At 40.0% G+C, this 20,743-nt stretch overlaps 1 protein-coding gene across 1 annotated transcript in view; it reads left to right on the top strand.

Annotated features, from left to right (window-relative positions):
* Nucleotides 1-20,743, top strand: part of CFAP58 (cilia and flagella associated protein 58) — a 2,107,107-nt gene that overhangs the window by 2,043,197 nt on the left and 43,167 nt on the right. Inside the window, exon 17 of the mRNA XM_044055947.1 lies at nucleotides 9,440-9,573. Coding sequence (XP_043911882.1) covers nucleotides 9,440-9,573 — 134 coding nt within the window. The remainder of the gene's footprint in view (nucleotides 1-9,439; nucleotides 9,574-20,743) is intronic.

The raw sequence follows: 20,743 nt of genomic DNA, 5'->3' as shown, positions 1-20,743 counted from the left end.
CTGTGCTTTCCTCTACTCTGTTACTATTCTAAACATGCTCTGAAACTAATAGTCAGTGTCTTGACTCATAGTCTGCAACACCAACATATTTATTTATTGCTTGCCTTTGCTGACCAAGTTAAGTATGATTGGGTAGAAAACTCATTTTCAGCAAAGGCCTGTGGGGAACAGCTTCACAAGATACAGAGAGAAAGTAACATACATGCATAAGTAGTGTTACAGACTTTTTGGGGATACAGTAATAAAGAAAAAAAATCAAAGATTGCCAAGCATACAATGGAGAAGAAACAACTTTTACAAGATACGTATGACTAGTCAGCATACAAACATATAATCATGATATGTCAATACAAAACCATTCAACGGTAGTGCAGAGTGAGTGTTTAAAGTAGCAAAGTTAAGATCCATATTTTTTTTCTAATAGTAGGACTGTGGTAAGGAGAACTGTAATAACAATGTAAAGCTGAGGAGAGTTTGATACAGTGTATGTCACCAAATAGACATCATAGTACAGGATGAGATAGAAGATTACTGGCTAAATAGTCATTTTAGAGCACCATGGGAAAAAGTGGATAAGAATTGTTTAGGGGGATTAGCCAGGCGTGGTGCCAGAGCAAATCCAACAGACATTTAGGTGTTGTTTCAGTAGTAGCTTGAAGGATTTCAGGTCATTAGTTTGAGCAAACGATGGTAAGTTGTATAAATCTCAATTAGGTAGACAGGTGATGCTCAAAAGGCTGGTCCTGCAAACATCTGTCTATCAGTTACAGCCCAAAGTTTGAAAACTATCTCCTAAGCATTATTTTTATTGAATGAGGATATGCGTTTCTAGATTAATATAGTAAAAAAATGTATACATCTAGTACAAACAGTTGTTTGCACAATCTCTTAACGTATCAAATGATTTCATATCAGAATAGCACCTTCCAGAAAATCTACATCCTGTTCATAGCTGTAATGTCACAAATAGAAGAGAATGGAAATGCTAGTTAAAAAATTGTCAGTATGCCAGTACCAGTGGCATCATGGGATAAATCTCTATCACTGCCCATGTGACCAGATTTGATTAGACAGTCATGTTTGACAGTGCTGGTACGGGAGGGTGGGTGTGCTCATCATGGGAGCAAGGTTGGCCTGGCCATGTACTGCTTAGACCCCCCCCAGGAGAAACTAGGATGCAAATATGCAGGTTGACTGTTAGGGTCACCAAGACAGAGATGGGTGGTAGCTTTCATAGCAGGTGTGCAAGAATATGCTCCTATATGGCGAAGGCATTATGAGCCTCAGTTGTATTGCTGATCACTTGTACCCAAGTGTTGTGGTTACATCATAACATATACCATTATTGCCAGGATGACAGCAAGGGCACAAAGTACTCTCACAGCTGCCTAGGTGGCAAACCCCTCAATAGCTATCTTCCTGGTACTGGGTGGAATCTCCAGGTAAAGGGAAAGAATAAGCATGCCTCATCAGTAGAAATAATGATCATTGGCATCCATGTGCAAAAACAACATAGAAAAATAAACAATACAACAGGATAGGGTGCTAAATCTGGAATGTTCTTATGATGTTGTGGATACTGATACAGGAGCTGTCATGTCATATTTTTTGGAAGACTATTTTGGTTTAAAAAGAGGCTTATAACGAGGACATGAGATCAAGACTTCTGAATATTCCTGAAATCAAGAATTTTTGTGTGGCCAGCCAGCTGAAAGCTTTAATGTTGACTTAGAAAAGAAAGGAAAATAAAGACCTCATTCAGGGATATACTTGTACTATTAACTTTTTATCTCAGAAATCATTCATTTCTAATAAAATGCATAACTCTGCCACTGGACTCCTTTATGCTTTTTCCCATTTCCCCTGACACTGAAGTTCAACCAAAAGGCTAAACACTAGAAGTCCGGTGTCAATTTAATTGCCCCATTTTAGTTTTGGCAAGTATGATTCAACAAATCTCAGTTATTGGAAAAATATCCCATTCTATGCCCATTCAGAACCATAATGTTCCATCCCTCCAGCAATCCCTATTTGGGTCTATTTTCCCTCTGTCTAAACACATGGTTCCTTCAGTTATGTTGATGGCAGAGACCCTACATATCCATCTAGGGTAGTTAGAAATTCTCTTGTCTGCTCAGAAACCTTGTACTAGGAAAATCTGTAAGTGCAATTCATTTGGACTCTGTCAGTGAGTCTGGACCCTTTTACTGCTTCTATATCTGCAGTCTCAAATCTTTGGTACAGGTCTTAGCTACTCATCTGCACTTGACTGCTTTATCTAATATTCATCTGATCATAAAATCTGTTTAGAATATTCATAAACCTAGTATGCCATTGTACTCCAACATTGACCACCATGTTTCATAGTCATGGATCATAGTAATGAGCAGCAGCATACAGATGCCTCTCACCATCTGTGAATGGAGTACAGATGTGCAAAGGTCATCACTCACATTGGAGAAACACTGTGAAGCATGACAGTGCAACACCACTCAGCAGGGAACAGTTACATAGAATGTATAATACACCTCACTAAGTAGCTACTAAGTAAAGCATACCATTTCTTGCTGAGTTACTGTCTCATGCTATTGTGTGCTCTGCCATCATGCCTAAATGTAACTCCTTAATTACATGTGACTACAGAATTAAGGAATTTGGTGCTCTAGGAGCTTGGCGGAATCACTGTGGGGGGTGGGAAAAGTGTGGCTCATACCTCTCAACCTCTTAGAGTAAGAAATCCTCATAAAGCCATGAAAAAAGTGGTACAAATAGGGACAATTTTTAAATATTGCTCTTACAAGCTTAGAAAGTTGATAGAATAACAGGTTTTGCATTAGCAGAAATTTTCTGAAGTGTATGAAGTCTAAAACTCAAACGTCTATGTTATTATTTTCTAACTTCAATCTTTAATGATTTGTCACTAATTTGCCAGAAAGCCACAATTTTATGAAAAATGGAGCAAAAATATAAGGCAAAAATCTGGACATTCTCCGAAAATCTGTACAGCTGAGAGGTGCAGGGTTGCCTACATCACAGTGAGCTTGTTGTAGCTTAGAAGGAATGTGTGTAAAAGACTGGTTATTTACCATTTAACTGCTCAGTGAATGCTATGCGAGTGTCTTTAATGTAATGTTTTATATTCTGAAGAAGTCTTGGTTAAATTAAGGATGAAAAAGCTAAAACAATAAATAGTTTGAACTGTATTGCATTACATTTTCCATTCTTTTTTAGAAATAGTTCAGAAGAGTTTTTGATTTTTATTTTCAGTATGTTACAGATTTTCTTGGGCTTTTTTTTAATAACTCTCAAGTTATTAGTCAATACATGGAACTAACACAAAACTCGTACAATTATAAGGACTCAGTTTACCAACCTTGCAAGCACTTACTTCTTCTGCCTTACAATAGGAGCACTGATATTTTTCTGATCCTCACTACTAGTATTTACAAAATATGTGCTGTTGTGTCAGCTGCTACAAATGGGCTCATATGCTTCTAGATAAGTGCTAAGATAGCTGCCCTTGTAGGCAATTTTAAGCCTAGCCAATTTCCCTTTTTGTCTTCGAATACCTATCCCATGTGGTGTTAGATTGGCCTTACCTATCCCATGGTCAGTGGTTATATATTACACCAACTGAGAGTAAGTGGGATCATATCACAGATAATTTGAGGGGAACTATGCATGAGATAAAGCATTTAGGAGCTACATCTGTCCATTATTAGCAATGGAGGAATTCCTGAGGTAAAATTTCTGTTTTCCATTCATAGATACAGGTTATGCTTGAATATGGACATGGATGAACTTTGTTTTACATGCATGGGGGTCTGTTTTAGAGCAGTGGTATCCTCTGTGAAATAAACTTGCCCTTTCAAACTGTTCTATTTGATGCTGCCGAAGAGGTTTAGATCCATAGACTGAGTATTTCTGATGCCATTTGACTTGTTGATGTGCAGTAAATCCATCAGTACTGGGTTGGAGAATGCCTTATATGTCAGACATAGGTCACATCTTAGCAGTCTGTAGAATACAGAAAATAGTGACAGGGTTTTGAGTCAGTCCAAGTATGTCATATTGTTAGACCTTGTATTTTTTTTAATTTATTGCTACGTATGATAGATCAGACTAGTCCAAAGCTATTGACATGAGCTTATTCTTAGTTTTAGCACTTGACTTTGCTTATTCGTGATCAGCACCTGTTCAGAACTTGTTGTAAGCACTAAATAACCTACTAATTACTACAGCACTCAACCTTCCTCATTACCTAGAGGAAAACTGTTTTGGTACTTACTTTCCTCACTTGCTTGGAGAAAAACAGCTCTTGTACTCACTTTCCTCACTTATCTAGAGGAAAATATTTTTTTATTCAGGCATGTCCAAGGATCAGCTTCCAGTGTTTTCTCCTGTCTATCTGATGAATCTGGGCATCTTGGGGCAATGTAGAAATTACCTCATGTACACAGACAACCCTCCCCTCCTACCACCCAACACTACAACCTGTGAGAGATGCACTTATCTAGCCAAACTGGAGGTGAAGCTCTCTCCAACCAAGACTGAACTTGACAGTCAAGAGGAGAAGGTAAACACTTGCACCACACCACGCTCATCACATAGTCTCACTAAATCTACACCACCAAAATCCACACATAGAAACACAAAAACATTCACAGAGGCTTTCAGTAATAATCTGCTCAAACAACAGAGACCTCCAAAGCAGAAATGCAAGCAAACTCCACCCCCCAACACAACTCAAATGACACATAGCTCACAGACTCAGTGTGCCACTCAACCACAGCCAATAAGGCAAAACAACGTACCCAACACACTAGTCATAGATGACTCTATAGTCAGGCACACTGATGTCCCACTCACCAGGCTAAACAAGGAGAAGGTTACTGTTAGCTGCCTGTCGGGTGCCAGGATCCACCACATAACCCACGCATTCAGGTCACTCCACAACAAGTACAAATATGACTCTGTCATTGTCCATGTTGGTGTGAATGACCTGAGATGTACCTCCCTGGACAAATGAAAAGAAACATGGAAGAGCTCTCCGATCTTGTAGCCCAGGCAGGTATGACCCTAGCCCTGAGTAGCATTCTGCCATCACCCAGAATGATGCCGCAGTACAAGAACAAAATAATTGACTTCAACAATTGGCTAAGCTTCTGGTGTCATTCTAAAGGGATCCAGTATCTGTCTGCCTGGAATGACATGGTTGACAGACCACGATGCTTTGCCAGAGATGGCCTGCACCTGTCACCCCTGGGATTCCGGATACTGGCTAAGGTTCTTGCCACCCCTATAGTGCCTTTTTTAGGCAAGGTTCAAATGACAAATTCACCACTGTAACAGGAACAGGCAAGCAAAAACGGAGGGTGATGCTACTCAATGCTAGAAGTCTAAATTTCAAAATGCACTCACTCGAGGCACTCCTTAAAATGGAGAAAATTGATATCTGTGCAGTGACTGAGACCTGGTCCAAGGCTGCAGAGAGCACCCCTGCATTACCAGGCTATAACGCATACCACACTTTTTGGCCAAGTAACCTGGACCGGAACACCAAAGGCGGAGGTGTGTCCATATTCATTAAGGATATCCACACCTCCAGGCTAGTTGCTCAGCATAATGCAGCCAAGGTTATCCAAGTGCAACTAACTCTGGGCAAAACTGCAATCCAAATTGTAGCTTGCTACAGATCCCCCACCATGCCCCAGGATTCACACTCCTCTTTTCTTGATGTACTGGAAAATATTAGGGTTCAACCGAACACCCTAATAATGGGCAGTTTCAACTACCCCACCATTAACTGGGAAAACTACTCATGTACCAACTTCTTCGCTCAACGCTTTCTGGAATTCATAAACTCCAATGCCCTGGATCAACTTATCCACACCCCCACCAGGAGCAACGGTATCCTAGATCTAGTTATTACCAACATGAATGACCGGTGTTCCACACCTGAAGTCAACGCCTCATTGGTCCCATCTGACCATAAGCTAATTACCCTAGATATCCACATCCTGCCCCCCCCCCCCTCATTAAGGAAACCATGGTAAAAAATTTCTCCAAAGCCAACTTCATGCTTCTTAAGACAGAAGTGGTGAACTTCATGACACCCATGCATATGGACAATACAATTACGACTACTGAATCCTACACAATTGTACTTTATAAGCACTTACACGAGTGCATGGATCGTGCTATCCCAAACAGAACCAAGACCCTATCCTCCAAAAGAAGGAAGCCAATATGGTGGTCCCTTGCCATAAACAAACTGTACAACAGAAGGAAGAAAGTGTTGCAAAAGAGAGTAAAATCCCATGAGTGGAGGAGCTCCCTGGTCATCCTCAGTAAGAAACTGTGATCCCTGATAAAATCCTCTAAAGCTAGTCACGAAAACAAAATTGCCACTGATTCTAAAGACAACCACAAAGCATTCTATAGCTATGTCAAGAATCTCAATGGCAACACACAGATCTGCTGTGAGTTACAGCACAATGGCACTAAATATACAGACCCAACTGATATTGCCAACATCCTGGCAGATAGGTTCAGTGCTAACTTTACTCCCTTCTCACCCCCTAAAGAGCCCCATCTCTGTACTGGAAGAATGCAACGTTCCTGTAATCACGGCTGCACAGGTAAAAACCACATTCTCCAAAGCCAAGAACACAGCATCCATGGGACCAGACAACATCCCAGGCTGCATTCTACATGAACTACAGAATGAACTGGCACCCCACCTAAGTACCATGTTCAATCATAGCCTCACCTCAGGCTTTGTGCCCGCTGAATGGCGCACAGCGACAGTTATCCCACTCCACAATGGGGGAGCCACCATTGACCCCAGGAACTACCGCCCCATTAGCCTGACGAGCCTGGTCTGCAAGGCCATGGAACGTATCATCATGGAATTTATAAACAAATACATTGGTAATCTCCAAACTCTGGACACCACCCAGTTCGGGTTTGTAAAAGGCAGATCATGTCTCCTAAACCTGATAGACTTCTTTGAAGCAGTCACCAAAGCCGTAGACGAGGGTAAGGTGGTTCACACAGCCTATCTAGATCTTGCCAAGGCTTTCGACACCATCCCCCAATGTGGAATTATAGATAAACTCACTAAACTAGGTATAAATCCCTATGTCACAAGATGGGTTGCCAACTGGCTCACTGACAGAACCCACACTGTGAAAGTAGCAGACTCAAAATCCGACTTCAGACCAGTGACAAGTGGAGTACCACAGGATTCAGTCCTGGGTCCTCTCCTGTTTGGTATCTAGTTCTCTGAAGTACAGGCTAACACAGTAGGTCTTTGGCTAATGAAGTTCGCAGATGACTGTAAATTAGGAGCCATAATCGAAACTCCTAATGATGTGGACATCCTACAAAAGGGCCTCACTGTGACAGATGCCTGGTGTCAAAGCCATGGCCTCAAACTCAGTGCCAAAAAGTGCATTGTCATCCCCTTTGGTAAAAACTCTGTACCCATGAACTACAATATAGGCAGTAGTCTACTTAACAATGAAAGTGTGATAAGAGACCTTGGGACACAGGTGGACAGTAGTCTCTCCTTTGATAATCACATCACCACAGTAGTCAGGAAATCCTTCTACTTGGCACACCTCATCACAAAAGGTTTCTCATCCAGAAAAAAAGAGGTCATTGTTCCCCTCTACTCATCACTCATTAGACCCATTATAGAGTACAACGCTCCTTTTGGTATGTACCTCACAAGACATCGAAAACAACTGGAAAGGCCGCAGAAATACCTCACAAAGAGGATTACCGGCCTCAAACAGATGCCCTATGCAGACCGTTTGAAGAAACTCCAGCTTTACTCCGTCACATATCGCCTACTCAGAGGTGATCTCTGCCTAACATACAAAGCTATGTCAAACCCAGAGCTGTTGGACATGCTCCACTTAAAGAAATCCCAATCCCTTCAAGCTACATGCTGTAGGGACCTAAACCTTGTCACCACAATAAACAGAACATGCCGGAGGGATATATTCCTGCCCCAGAGACTTCCCACACTCTGGAATAAACTACCTATCTATATCAAGCAAAGCTCCTCATTAGCACTCTTCAATAAAAATCGTGATGATTGGATGGGAAATAGGAAATTCACCCCGGGGATCACTTCTGTGGCTCTGCTCGTCAGTGTCACAGGAAAATAATTTTCTTGGGTGGAAAAAGCCAGGGTACCTTTTTGGCTGGGCTTGTATAGGCCCCATGGCCGATAGCCTAGTACCTACCTATGAACCTATTATGTCATATTTCATTGATGTCAGTATTGTTTAAATGAATGTACCTCAACCACCTGCCTACAACTGTTACAGAACTAACATTTTGACCTCTAATGATATATTTTATTATCGCAAGTAGTTATATTAACTACTAATGAATATTTCTAGAAATGTTATAACTACAATTGTGTAAAACTTAATGTTGCTTTTCCCTTCTTCAGTTGTATAATATTCTAGCATTTTTATTTTTCTTTGTCGTGGAACTTCTTTCCCTTGGACCCCATTGAAAAGGGGCTCTGCTGAGTCAGACAATCCTAATAAATAGAAACAAGCAAATAAATAAAAAAAGAGATTTTTACCTCATTGTGTATCAATGTTTATGAGTCATGTAGGGCTTCGACATTCAATTCTACTGCATACCACCCTTAAACCATGACATGCAATGGTTATAAACCACGCCCTTGTATCTTTACCCTACTTGAAAGAATGTAAAGCATTTTAAAGATGACATTTCTTTTCATAAAGTCTTCTGTCAAGTATATTTCATCGCGGGATTTGTATTTTGTGCTACAGAAATTCATACTTCTCCCTTTTGAGCCAGCTTGTTCTGCAAAATTGAAAGTTTTGTCTTGGAAAACTTTTTTCCTAGTAGCCATTTCTTCAGCCGAGTGTCAGACCTTTAGATTTCATCAGCACACCTTCCCTACTTCGTATTTCATAGAGATAGGCTGTCTATGCATACCTAACTTTCTTACTTGCTACTGAGACTAGCTTCACTTGGTTACTAAATTTGTTAATCTTCTTCCTTAGCTTTTCTAATAGGACAGAATATTCATTCCAATATATGGTTCTTTATGGACAGCTCAAAGTTTTGTGTGGACAAACTGAATCATTCAGAATGTTTTTTCAACTGTTTGCACCCTTTCTAAATTACAAAGATACCTGCAAAGTATCTAAAGTTACCTTTGCTACATAGCAGACTGACTGTAGTACATTTTGCTGTGAAAAGTGCCCTCTGACTCTAGATCTCATTAGCTAAAATAAAGCTACGTCTCATGCCTTCTTATTCACTGCAGCCTCTTGTCTGTTTTATAGTTTCTGAATATTTGCTGTACAAATAAATTGCATGTATTTTAAAATTGCTGTAGGTCGATCTGTCCTAACAGTCTTTGGTGCATGTTGTCATGCAGGTGCTATCGTCAGAACTGAACATGTATGAATCACAGAACCAGGAATATAAGTATGAGATTGAGAGATTATCAAATGAACTTCAGAACGTAAAGAAGAAATACCTCACTCAGAAGCGCAAGGAACAACAGTCCAAGTAAGAAATTATACTTTGAAAAGTGCAATTAGCTTAAAATAAAATTATTGCTGACCGACTGAAAAAATCAGAATGCATTTCATTCAGTGAACAATGTACCTAACAAACAATAGTAAAATGTAGATATACCATTTCCCTGAAAGTGTATAAAAATTAAGACGACTCGGGAAATGGCTTGGCCTCCTACTGTCTGCATTTCTAACACACAGTATCACCACTGAAATTCAGAATTAACAAAATCATCATTAACATTTACAATATTCAGCAGAAAGGGCATTCAACAAAATCAAACGTTAAGGGACAAATCCTTTCACTTTTAGACAAATTCAGCAAAACAATGTTGGCACTTTACATTTAGTGATCTTTTCTTCCAAGACTCACAGTAGCAAAATTTGTTCCGATTCATATTATCTGGGAATAATCTTTTTTAGAATGCTTTATTTATAACATGGTCTTCCCTCTTACCAAAGTTATTCCTTAGCAGAAGTGAAGTAAAGAAGTACTGGGATACTTGCTTAAGCCTGGAGGGAGTGATGAAGATGGGCTGGGAAGGAAATGATTTGATATATCCTGCATTTGGAACAGTTTACAAGTATAACAGTTGAGGATGAAAAAAAATCACTGGATTTAAGGATTCATGGGATTCTTAGGATAAAGTGTAAGAAACAACATAATCATTGTATTCAGTTTTTACAACAGTGTCCTACTGTACTTTGACCAGCTAAAAATTGTACATCAAATTCAGCATGGCAGAGCAATATAAGTGGAGATGATCCGGAACCATAAAAGGTAAGCATTCACTAGAGTTTTGGTACATTGCCACTGGTGTAAGAGTATAAACATGTCCTACTGTGTGCTTCTGTGCTCTCACATATATGCAACTGAAACAGTGAGGTTTTCTTAGTGCCATCCTTTGTTGTGCATGATGTTGAACACAAGAATTGCCTGAAACACAGACCTTTTCACCTTTCACAATGGATATGAGAGCTGTCATTAGCTGTTCAAAACTAGTATGCATGAGTGTATGTATTTTATATATATAGCGTGTGTGTGTGTGTGTGTGTGTGTGTGTGTGTGTGTGTGTGTGTGTGTGTGTGTGTGTGTGTGTGTGTGTGTGTGTGTACATATATAGGGTTCCACAGGTTTCATCAAGTTTACTTTTGTTGAATGCAAGATTTGTAGCTTCATGTCGACTAACTTTGTTCAAAGGCTACCTTACAATTTACAGTTTAGCACTCTGCTGACTTGAGAACAAGGGGATTGGGAGGTAGCTTATGGTTAGGAAGTGATCAGGGAATTTCAGTTTAAGGAATGGGAGAGGAGCGGAACTTTAGGGTTAGGAAATGATCAGGAAATTAGATTCAGGGACTGGGAGGGGAGTCAAGACTTGGGGAGTGAGTGGGGAACTGATATTTAGGGAGTAGGAGGAGAGTCTTAGGAAAAAGGAGTGACCTGAGAACTTAGGTTTTAGGGAGCAGGAGGGGGGTTATAGGGTTATGGATTGGGTAATATAGGTTTAGGAAGTGGGATAGGGTTACATTCAGGGTTCTGGAGGGGTTATGTAGGCTGTTAGGATCAGGTTGTGGGAGCGATATGTAAGTCTGAAGGAGTGGACTAGTTGGAGGTATGGCAATTACCATTTTAGGGTGTTGATGGATTTCCTAGTTGTTTTTCATACTCTGGGATTTTAAGAAATTTTCTGCAGTGCAAGTTGTATTCAATTGAATGATATAGACACTGTGCGCCAGCGTGTGTGTATGTGTGTATGTATGTATGTATACACACACACATATATATATATGGTTCCCCTTCAGAAGGTCAAATGGCTGAAATCTCGACATGCATATGGTCGAGACCATATGCTCGAAATTTCATAAGCTCGACCTTCTGAATGGGGATCGGCATGCAGTGCAGAATGGGTGATTTCCCTTTCTGCTCTGTAGTGCGATCTCAGAGTTTGAATAAATAAGTAGCAGGGGTGTGTGTGGGGGGTGTAGAGTGGCTTGCTCCCCTGCAGAAACACTGTGCTTTTTTGCTTTTTTTTCTTTCCCTTTCAGAAGGTCGAGCTTCTGAAATTTGAGCATATGGCTTCGGCCTTATGCATTTCGAGATTTCAGCCGGTCGACCTTCTGAAGGGGAACTATATATACATACATATATATATATATATATATATATATATATATATATATATATATATATAGACACACACACACACACACACACACACACACACACACACACACACACACACACACACACTTACATGTGTGTGTGCCCTGCATCACATTACTTATATATGCTAATGCTAACCAAACTCTTAAGTCCAATCTTAACCATAATGCTAACCCTAAAACTAGCCCTAACTCTAACACTAAACTTGACAAACACATCTAGTGACAGGAGCCTTCTATAGCTATATCAATATCTATATAATTTATTTGCATATATCCCATGTGTCTACAACACAGGTTTAAGTTTGAGGACTAGATTGGCTGAGTCTTTCTTGCAGTTTTTACTGAATGGGTTGCCTTTGTTACTTTTCTACTCCTTTAGTTTGGATATCATTTGGGATATTTTGCAGGTTCCCTTATGTTTATGGAAATCAGGCTTGATTTCAAGCTCTGTGATACTAAGGCATAGACAACAATCCACTTATACTGATGAGGTAACAGCTAGTCGGGTTTGACTTTATTGGACTAAATGTACCCATAAAGACTTAAAATTAAAAAGTCATGGGCATTCAGAAGCCATGGAGATGAAACACTGTGTTGTCCTTAAGGGTTAATCTGATGTTGTCAATTTTCATTCATTCCTCAACTCTTCAGTTTGGATCTGACCCTTGGATATGACTTGGATGCTTCTACTAGCTTCTTGATCACTGAAAGCTCTCAACCTCCTCCCTTTCCCATAATGCCCTAGTCCCTAATATATCTCAGATCTCGTTTGCTGCCTTAGATTTAAGACATGGTCTGAAATCTTTATCTTTATCCTCATATTTTTCCTTCTTGGCCTTTGACTTACTTCTAGTGCAGTTTCCATTTGTTTTCCTTAAGTCATAATGTCAGAGAAACCAGCAAGTTTACTGCCTGTGGCCACAACATCCCACTGTCAGATGCACATTCAGAATTTGTATATTGTTTAGGCCCTTCATATTTAAATGTGAACTGTGACATTTGTCAGGGTTTTAACTCTAGTGCGATCATAGACTGTAGAAACAAATTAATACTCAGGGGCTTCTGCCCTCTTAATCTTCTGATTCACCAGCATTTTCTGGGCCTTATCCACTAAAAAGTCAGAAAGGAAAGATTACAGAAAATGCTCTCTGGAGCCTACTGCTTCATTGGCTCCAAGTTCAGAACCTCCATCAAAAATGACTAAATCTTCATATTTGAAGATTCAAAAAGAAATGTCACCCTGGGTCCGATCTCCACTCTTGGGTTCAGATCCAGTCACCTCTAGGCTGCCATCTCCCTTCTTCGAGCATTCTCTGAGAAATCGCCATTCAAGGCCACAGCATCTTTGACTCATTCTTCAAAAAATTTGAATGAAGCCGACATGGATAGAGTGATGAGGAAGTTCCTCTCGATGCAGATACAAATTGGGGTTCTCCCGGGTCCGACCCCATTGAGTCCGGAGATCATAGTAAGCACAACCCTCCCTTGCTAGCTCCATCTTCAATCTGACCTTGTGTTTTGGTGTTGTTGGATCTAAAGGTTCCGGAGTCATTCACATCAGATCCAAAGATATAAGTATCTTTGATCCAGCAATGTATCTGAGTGGACCAGCTCCGAGTGCCTCAAAGCTGCATCACTCTTTGAGCCATAGGGTCAGCTCCAGATTCGAGGTGTTGGAGTTGGCTCCAAAGTTGTCAGAGTTGCCTCTCCCCCTCGAAGCCTTGACGTTAAACAGCTCACCTCCGATCCCCTCTTCCTTCAGAGAGAAGGGAGCTTACAGCCCATAAGCATGTTCTTTCAGTGCCATTCTTTCCTGCTGTCCAGGGCATTTGGCATTTGTGGTAGTGGAAAGAAATTTCTCTATCCCTACAGTTTGAACTTCTCCACCTTCTTCAGCTCTGACCACCCTAGCCCATTAGTATCTGCTTCTTGAATCTCATTCATCCCTTCTGCACAGACAGCCAGCCCAAGTTAGCCACCAGGATACCCAACAGGGTACACTGATTTTTTCTGACACTTCTCCAGAACATCCCACCGAAGATGTTCCCAGGAATAGAAAGTGCAAAAAGGAGGCACTTAGACTCACTCCATGAGTCAGTTACTGAAGATACCAAATTTGATGAAGGGAAAGTGTCCCCGAGTTCACCACCCAATGATGTCTCATTTGGAGACATTCTGGAACTCCTAAAGTAAAGGGGTGGTTGGTCTGCCATCAACCCTTCCCAAGAGGAGTTGGTATTCCTGGATGCTTTTGGTGCTGGCCTGTCTACCTCCTGGTTGACTCTGCCCACTGATGAGCTTATTGATTTGATCTCTCAATGGGAGTGGAAGGAGATTGATACTGTTGAAGCAATACCTAAGAGACCAGACAAGATCTTTGCACCATAAGGATAGAATCCATTGGAGCAAAGGTTTATGGTTGATGCTGTGGTCGTAGCCACCAAGAAGGAATTTGCAGAACAGAGTACACCCTCTTAACAGGGAGTTGGACAGAATTGGGAAGCCTGTTTATGCTTCAGCGATCTTTGCCCTTCACTTGCTTAACTACCTGGCATATTTCACAAAACTCCAGAGGAATTTGATTAAAGAACTTAGCAAATCCCTCTGTGGGACCATACCCATAAGGCTGAGAACACTATTACCTCTTAGTTGGCTACCCTTCAGTCCATTTCCAATTCGTACATAATGCTTAACTCTCATGCAGCAGAAGGTACCTCAGGGGTGGTGGGTTAAGGTATTTCCATTGGGAGGCACACCTGGATGCACTTGTTTGACTTTGCACAACCCTTCAGAGCTTCCTTCATAAATGCTCCCTTTGATGGAAGTTCCCTTTTTGGCCCTAAAGTGAAAGACACAGCCTCCAGGTCTGAGCAGGAAGGAAAAACCTTGTCTGTTGTGGGCATATGTTTTTCGACCCCTCAACAAACCTTTTCTAGGTACCAGTGAGGAGGTTGAAAGTTGTGGTTCAGGAAATCCTAGGGTCCCTTCTGAGATCCACATGGATATAGTTCCTCCAGAGGCAGAGGGGGGAACTCTAATGGAAGATGCCACCCTCATGGCAGAGGGGATTCACAAAACCAAGGATTGAGAGATTCTTTCTCTGACAGATCCTACCAGTGCTCCTGAAAAGAGGCCTGACTGTCCTTCTGTAGAGGCAATCAGAGGTCTTTTATCCATGCACTAGAGAACCTGTTTAACAATTAAAAAAGATTTATTGATGCAGAGGATAATATCCAGAGGTTATATCATATCCTTAACCTATTCACCTCCTCTGGTTTCAAAGAAAAGCCCCTATGTTCCACCCAGTCAGAGGAAGGCAGCAGCATTAGAAGTAAACAATCTGGTAGAAAAAAGAGTCCTACAAGAGGTCCCCCCAAACCAGAGGAAGGCAGCAGCATTAGAAGTAAACAATCTGGTAGAAAAAAAGAGTCCTACAAGAGGTCCCCCCAAACCAGAGAGAGGCTGGAACTTATTCAAGTTTTTTTTTTAGTGCCAAATTAAACAGGAGACTTTAGACCAGTTTTTAGATATCAGCAATCTGAATCAGTCAGTGCAGTACACAAAGTTTTGGATGGTCACAGTTCAGTCCATTCTGCCTTTTCTGCTCAAGGACAGCTGGATGTATTCAGCAGATCTTCAGGATGCATTCTATTGTATCAAAATGAACAGAAGCTCCAGGACTTCCTGGGAAAGACAGTCCAAGGCACATTGTCCCCCAAAGAAGCCAACACAAATATCAATGTTCTGGCTGGGGGACAGTTATTACCACTTCAGAGCTGTGCCCTTTGGTCTCAACCCAGCCCCAGAATGATTGCCAAGTGTATGGCAGTAGTGACAGCTCACTTGAGGCTGCAAGGATTCCAAGTGTTTCTGTATCTAAACAACTAGCTCATCACCGCTCTGATCAGACATCAGCTGATGCAGGCCTGAGATTACATAATCCAAATTTGTTCCCATCTGGTTATTTCAGTCAATTACAACAAATCTCATCTGAAACCAAATGAGACATTAGAACTTATCGGTGCTTCTTTCAGCACAATCACACAAACAGCATGTCTTCATTGGGTGAGACTTCAGAGTATTCAGTTCCAGGTCAAGAAAATCATACAAAACTCCTCTCTGTCAGCTCGATTAATCCTTCAAGATTTAGGGTCCATGTCAGTGGCAATCATCTCAGTATCATTATCAAGATACAATATGAGAATACTGCAATGGACCTTAGCTACTCAGTGGCCCATTCGTTACCACCCTCTGTCCAGTTAGATAAAGATAGCTGAAGCTTGCAAGAAATATCTCCTATGGTGGATACAAACAATTCAAGTGTTAGAATGTTGCCCCTTTGTTCTTCTCCAACCCAAGGCCATAGTGACCACGGATGCCTCCCAGATCAGGTGTGGGGGGCACTTCCTGGGAAAGACAGTCCAAGGCACATGGTCCCCCAAAGAAACCAACACAAATATCAATGTCCTGGAAATGAGAGCTGTCCTCCAAGCACTGCAGACTTTCCAATACACTCTTCCCACTGGGACTATTGCGATTCAGATGGACAATGAGTCAGTGGTCTGGTATATCAACAAACAAGGAGGAACCAAATCTTACCCCCTGCGTTGAGAAGCTGTAAGAGTGTGACAGTGGGTAATGTCATCCAATCAATTTCTGATAGCAAAGCACATTCAGGGAAAGTCCAACATGATTGCAGGCAAGTTAAACAAGTCTGTTCTAATGATACCAAGAACCTAGCAAAAAAAAAAACACCTTTTATTATCACTTTCATCCCAGCAGGAACTTCTTTAGAACAACAATAAAAACCAGTGTAGAATCATTCACTTAAATAGTACAAGAACACACCCTCATTAATTAAACTACACACCTAAGTCAATTATTAATCACTTACATTAACACTTTATAAAAAAACAATTAATATATATATATAAAAAACTATATATATATATATATATATATATATATATATATATATATATATATATACACAAATACACACACACACACACACATTTGATATCAATATTTTTACCATTCACCCACTTAGCCAAAATTATACATTTTTATAAATTTTTAACCTCCTATTCTTCAAAAAACACTTTATATTGGTGAAATCATTCATACCTGGCTGTTTATCAGCCCCCAACCTTAATTGCCAAGCAGTGTCCCTTTGTTCACCCTGGTCTTAATAACAACCCCCTCTCAAATTTTTTGGTACATGTTCTAAAATGGAAAATAAAACCTTCTATAATCAGTACAACTAAGTGTATATCTATATAGGGCATTATTAACATTTTTAACCCTAATGGCATACAAATGTTCCTTAATTCTTTGACATAAACACCTACTGGACATTCCTATATAAAATTTTCTACAGCATGAGCAAATAGCTATATAAACCTTTCCTTGTGTTTTACAATTATAAGCCCCCCTAACAGGTAAAGTCCTGTCTAAATGTGGCAATTCTATAAAGGGGCCTTCAAGAATGTACCTACACGCAACACAAAAAACACATTTGTACATTCCTTTCAACTTCATACTATTGTTCAAGTTAACACTCCTGAAATTGTCTCTTTGTAATCACCTTTTTAAATTAAAGATATTTTTAAAGACACATTTTGGTTTGTCCCCCATTAACTTAAATCCAAGTTACCTTTGGTGATATTCCAATTTTTCCCAATAATGGATACAATACTAGATCTATCAACTGACATGTCCAAACAACAGAAAGTGTCACTTTTAATTATACTTTCTGGACCTCATTTTCTTTCACTACCAATCCAAACTTCAAAATGGGCTGAAAATCGATATACCTACGTCATTTAATTTCATCCACTAGCTTAGATAACATATCTTCCTTATACCCTCTTTCACTAAACATACTAACAATAAACTTTACTTCTTTCTCAAACTCTGAATCCCCAGATGTTATTCTTGAGGCACGTATCAATTGCCCCTTGGGAATATTATTTTTCATATACAAGGGGTGATTACTTTCGTACTGTAAATAGCTGTTGACAAAGGTATTTTTTCTAAAAATCTTACCACTAAATTCACCAATACAAGGTTTCCATTCAACCGTAATATCTAAAAAATTAACTTGTAACCCGATATCCCGTATGGTGAACTTCAAAAAATCAGACTGTTCATTCAAAATATTAATAAAATCAAGGACTTCCTTCTGTGTCCCTTCAATAACAAAAAATAAATCATCTACAAATCTAACATAACATTTAACATGATATTTAACATAGCAGGTTTCAAAACTTTCTGCTCCCACCATCCAAGCACTAAATTAGTGTAGGCTGGGGCTGCAGCAGACCCCATGGCCACTCCCTTCAGTTGTTTATAAATCAGTTTGTTAAACATAAAATAATTATTAAACAAAAAAAGTACATTACAAACATACACATCACTATCAGAAAAAGAAATACAATTACATAAAAATTGCTTAACAAACTCAGTATCCATTTCATGACATATACAGGTGAACAGGGAACAAATACCAACTGTACACATAATATTTGTCTTAGAATCAAATTCATACACTGAATTGAAAACTCTAAATTTATTTAAGAAATCCCAAGAATCTCTAATATGAAATTCCATTTTCTGTACAATGGGAATTCAATAAAAAAATCAAGAACCAAAGAAATTCCTTCAGTCACACATTTTGGTGAAGATACAACAGGTCAGAAAGGGGCATTTTTTGGATCCTTATGGATCTTAGGGATCCCGAACAGGACCCCTAGTAAGGGATACTCAACTTTCATAAAGTCATACATGTCCAAAGAAATATAACCTTCCATCAGCAATTCATATAATTCATCCCAAATACTCTTATAACAAGCCGACACCATGGAGGCATCAGCAATGGAATACTCTTTTCTCATTACCCAATATCTTTTCAATAGCTCCCACATATGTATCATGCCCCATAATAACAAGCCCCCCGCCCTTATCCGCTTTCATAAATCTTAAATGTGTGAGCTGCTTTAACCCTTCAAGGGCAAATCATTGGTCAGAAGATAAATTATAAAAAGCTTTATAGGGTTTACTATGTGCCAGCTTCCTAATATCATCCTCACAGCTATTCTCAAAAACCATCAAAGTATTAATCAAAGCTGGATTATAAATAGTAGGTTTGTAAAAAATAACTTTTTTCATAGAAATGCCAGCAAACACATAGGCAAGATTTAGTTTACGACAATACATTTTCAAATCAATTAATGTCCTGCTCAAGTCCATCCTTTTACTTGGAATAAAATGTAACCCTAAGGATAGGACAGAAAGCTGTGTAGCACTGAAACAATGTTCCAACAAATTAAATATTTTACCAGTAAGTCCAGAAGAAATGCCCAAACAATGGCTGTTCATTACTTCTTCCTCATTCTCACTGAAGATTTTCGGGAACCTGCTTTGTTCTCTTCTTTCCGCGTCTGTTCGCTTATCGAACAAACTTCTAAATGGGATATAAGACTACCAGGAACATTGCTTGACTCCCCCCACATCAACCACAGTTTTATCAGCCATTTCTTCCACTTCCTCCAGGGAAACAGTATCACCACTATGCCTTCCTTCACCTTCATTGAGGCTGACGAGCATTTGAAGTCTATCAAATCAGCTTGGCCCCTCCTAGAGAATGTCTGATTGGTGGAATGGTTGCCATAGTAGTCGGTGCCCCAATGTGAAGAATTAAAGGGTCTCTGACTATTTTTCACATCAGCAAAATGTGAATAAGCATTGTTGAACCCATAAGCAGCCAAATCCAATTGCAATTTCTTAAATTTCCTTTGTAAAAGACTTTTTTCAAAGTCCTCAATGTTAGCCAACATTCCTGAGTACCCCTTCTTTAAAACGGGTACACTGGATAACAGCTTTTGTAAGGAATCCTCCAACCTGAGAATTTCCTTTTGTATCTCAGCAATCCACACTTTGTTCCTGCCAACTAAAAGTTCCAGGAAGGCCAGTACTGATTTGGTAAAAAATGAAACTACCTCCTCAAAGAATTGCTCAGTAGGCTGCACCCCACTTAAAAAAGTGTATATATATATATATATATATATATATATATATATATATATATATACACATTTGATATCAATATTGTACCTGTTCCACCACATTTTTATACATTTTTAACCTCCTATTCTTCAAAAAACACTTTATATTGGTGAAATCACTCTGAAGAAGCCATTTGAATTTTATGACGAAAGAACTTAGTCTGTTGGTGCTGTATTAAACTGTTTGCTACAACCTTACTGCCTTGGTGGCTCGATTTTTTTTATTTTCCAGTGTTTTTCTTAATTCTTCCAACATCTTTGTCACTCAATACCCCAAGGATATTGCCAATATCCTGGCAGACTGATTCAGTGCAAACTTCACCCCCCCTCTCACCCCCTAAAGGGCCCATCTCAATACTGAAAGATTACCAAATTCTGGCAATAATGGCCACACAGGTAAAAAATGCACTCTCCAAAGCTAAGAATACAGCATCCATGGGACCAGACAATGTCCCAGGCTGTGTACTACATGAACTACAAAATGAATTGGTACCTCACCTAAGTGTCATGTTTAATCATAGCCTCACCTCAGGCTTCGTGCCCACTTAGTGGCACACAGCTATAGTTATCCCACTCCACAAGGGGGATCCACCTTGGATCCCGGGAACTACTGCCCCATCAGTCTGACGAGCTTGATCTGCAAGGCCATGGAATGTTCCATCATGGAACTTATAAACAAAGACATTGCCAACCTTCAAACACTGGACCCCACACAGTTTGGGTTCATGAAGGGCCAATCTTGTCTCCTGAACCTGATTGACTTCTTCAAATCAGTCTCCAGAGCCATGGACAAGGGTAAGGTGGCCTACACAGCCTATCTGGACCTCGCCAAGGCCTTAGGCACCACCCGCCACTCTGGAATCATAGATAAACTTACTAAGATGTGCATTAATCCTTACGTCACTCAATGGGTTGTCAACTGGCTTA

The sequence above is a fragment of the Protopterus annectens genome, chromosome 14.part0 (genome assembly GCF_019279795.1).
Source record: "Protopterus annectens isolate FY-2018-M chromosome 14.part0, PAN1.0, whole genome shotgun sequence".
Lineage (NCBI taxonomy): Eukaryota > Metazoa > Chordata > Ceratodontiformes > Protopteridae > Protopterus > Protopterus annectens.
This window is presented reverse-complemented; position numbering and strand designations above follow the sequence as displayed.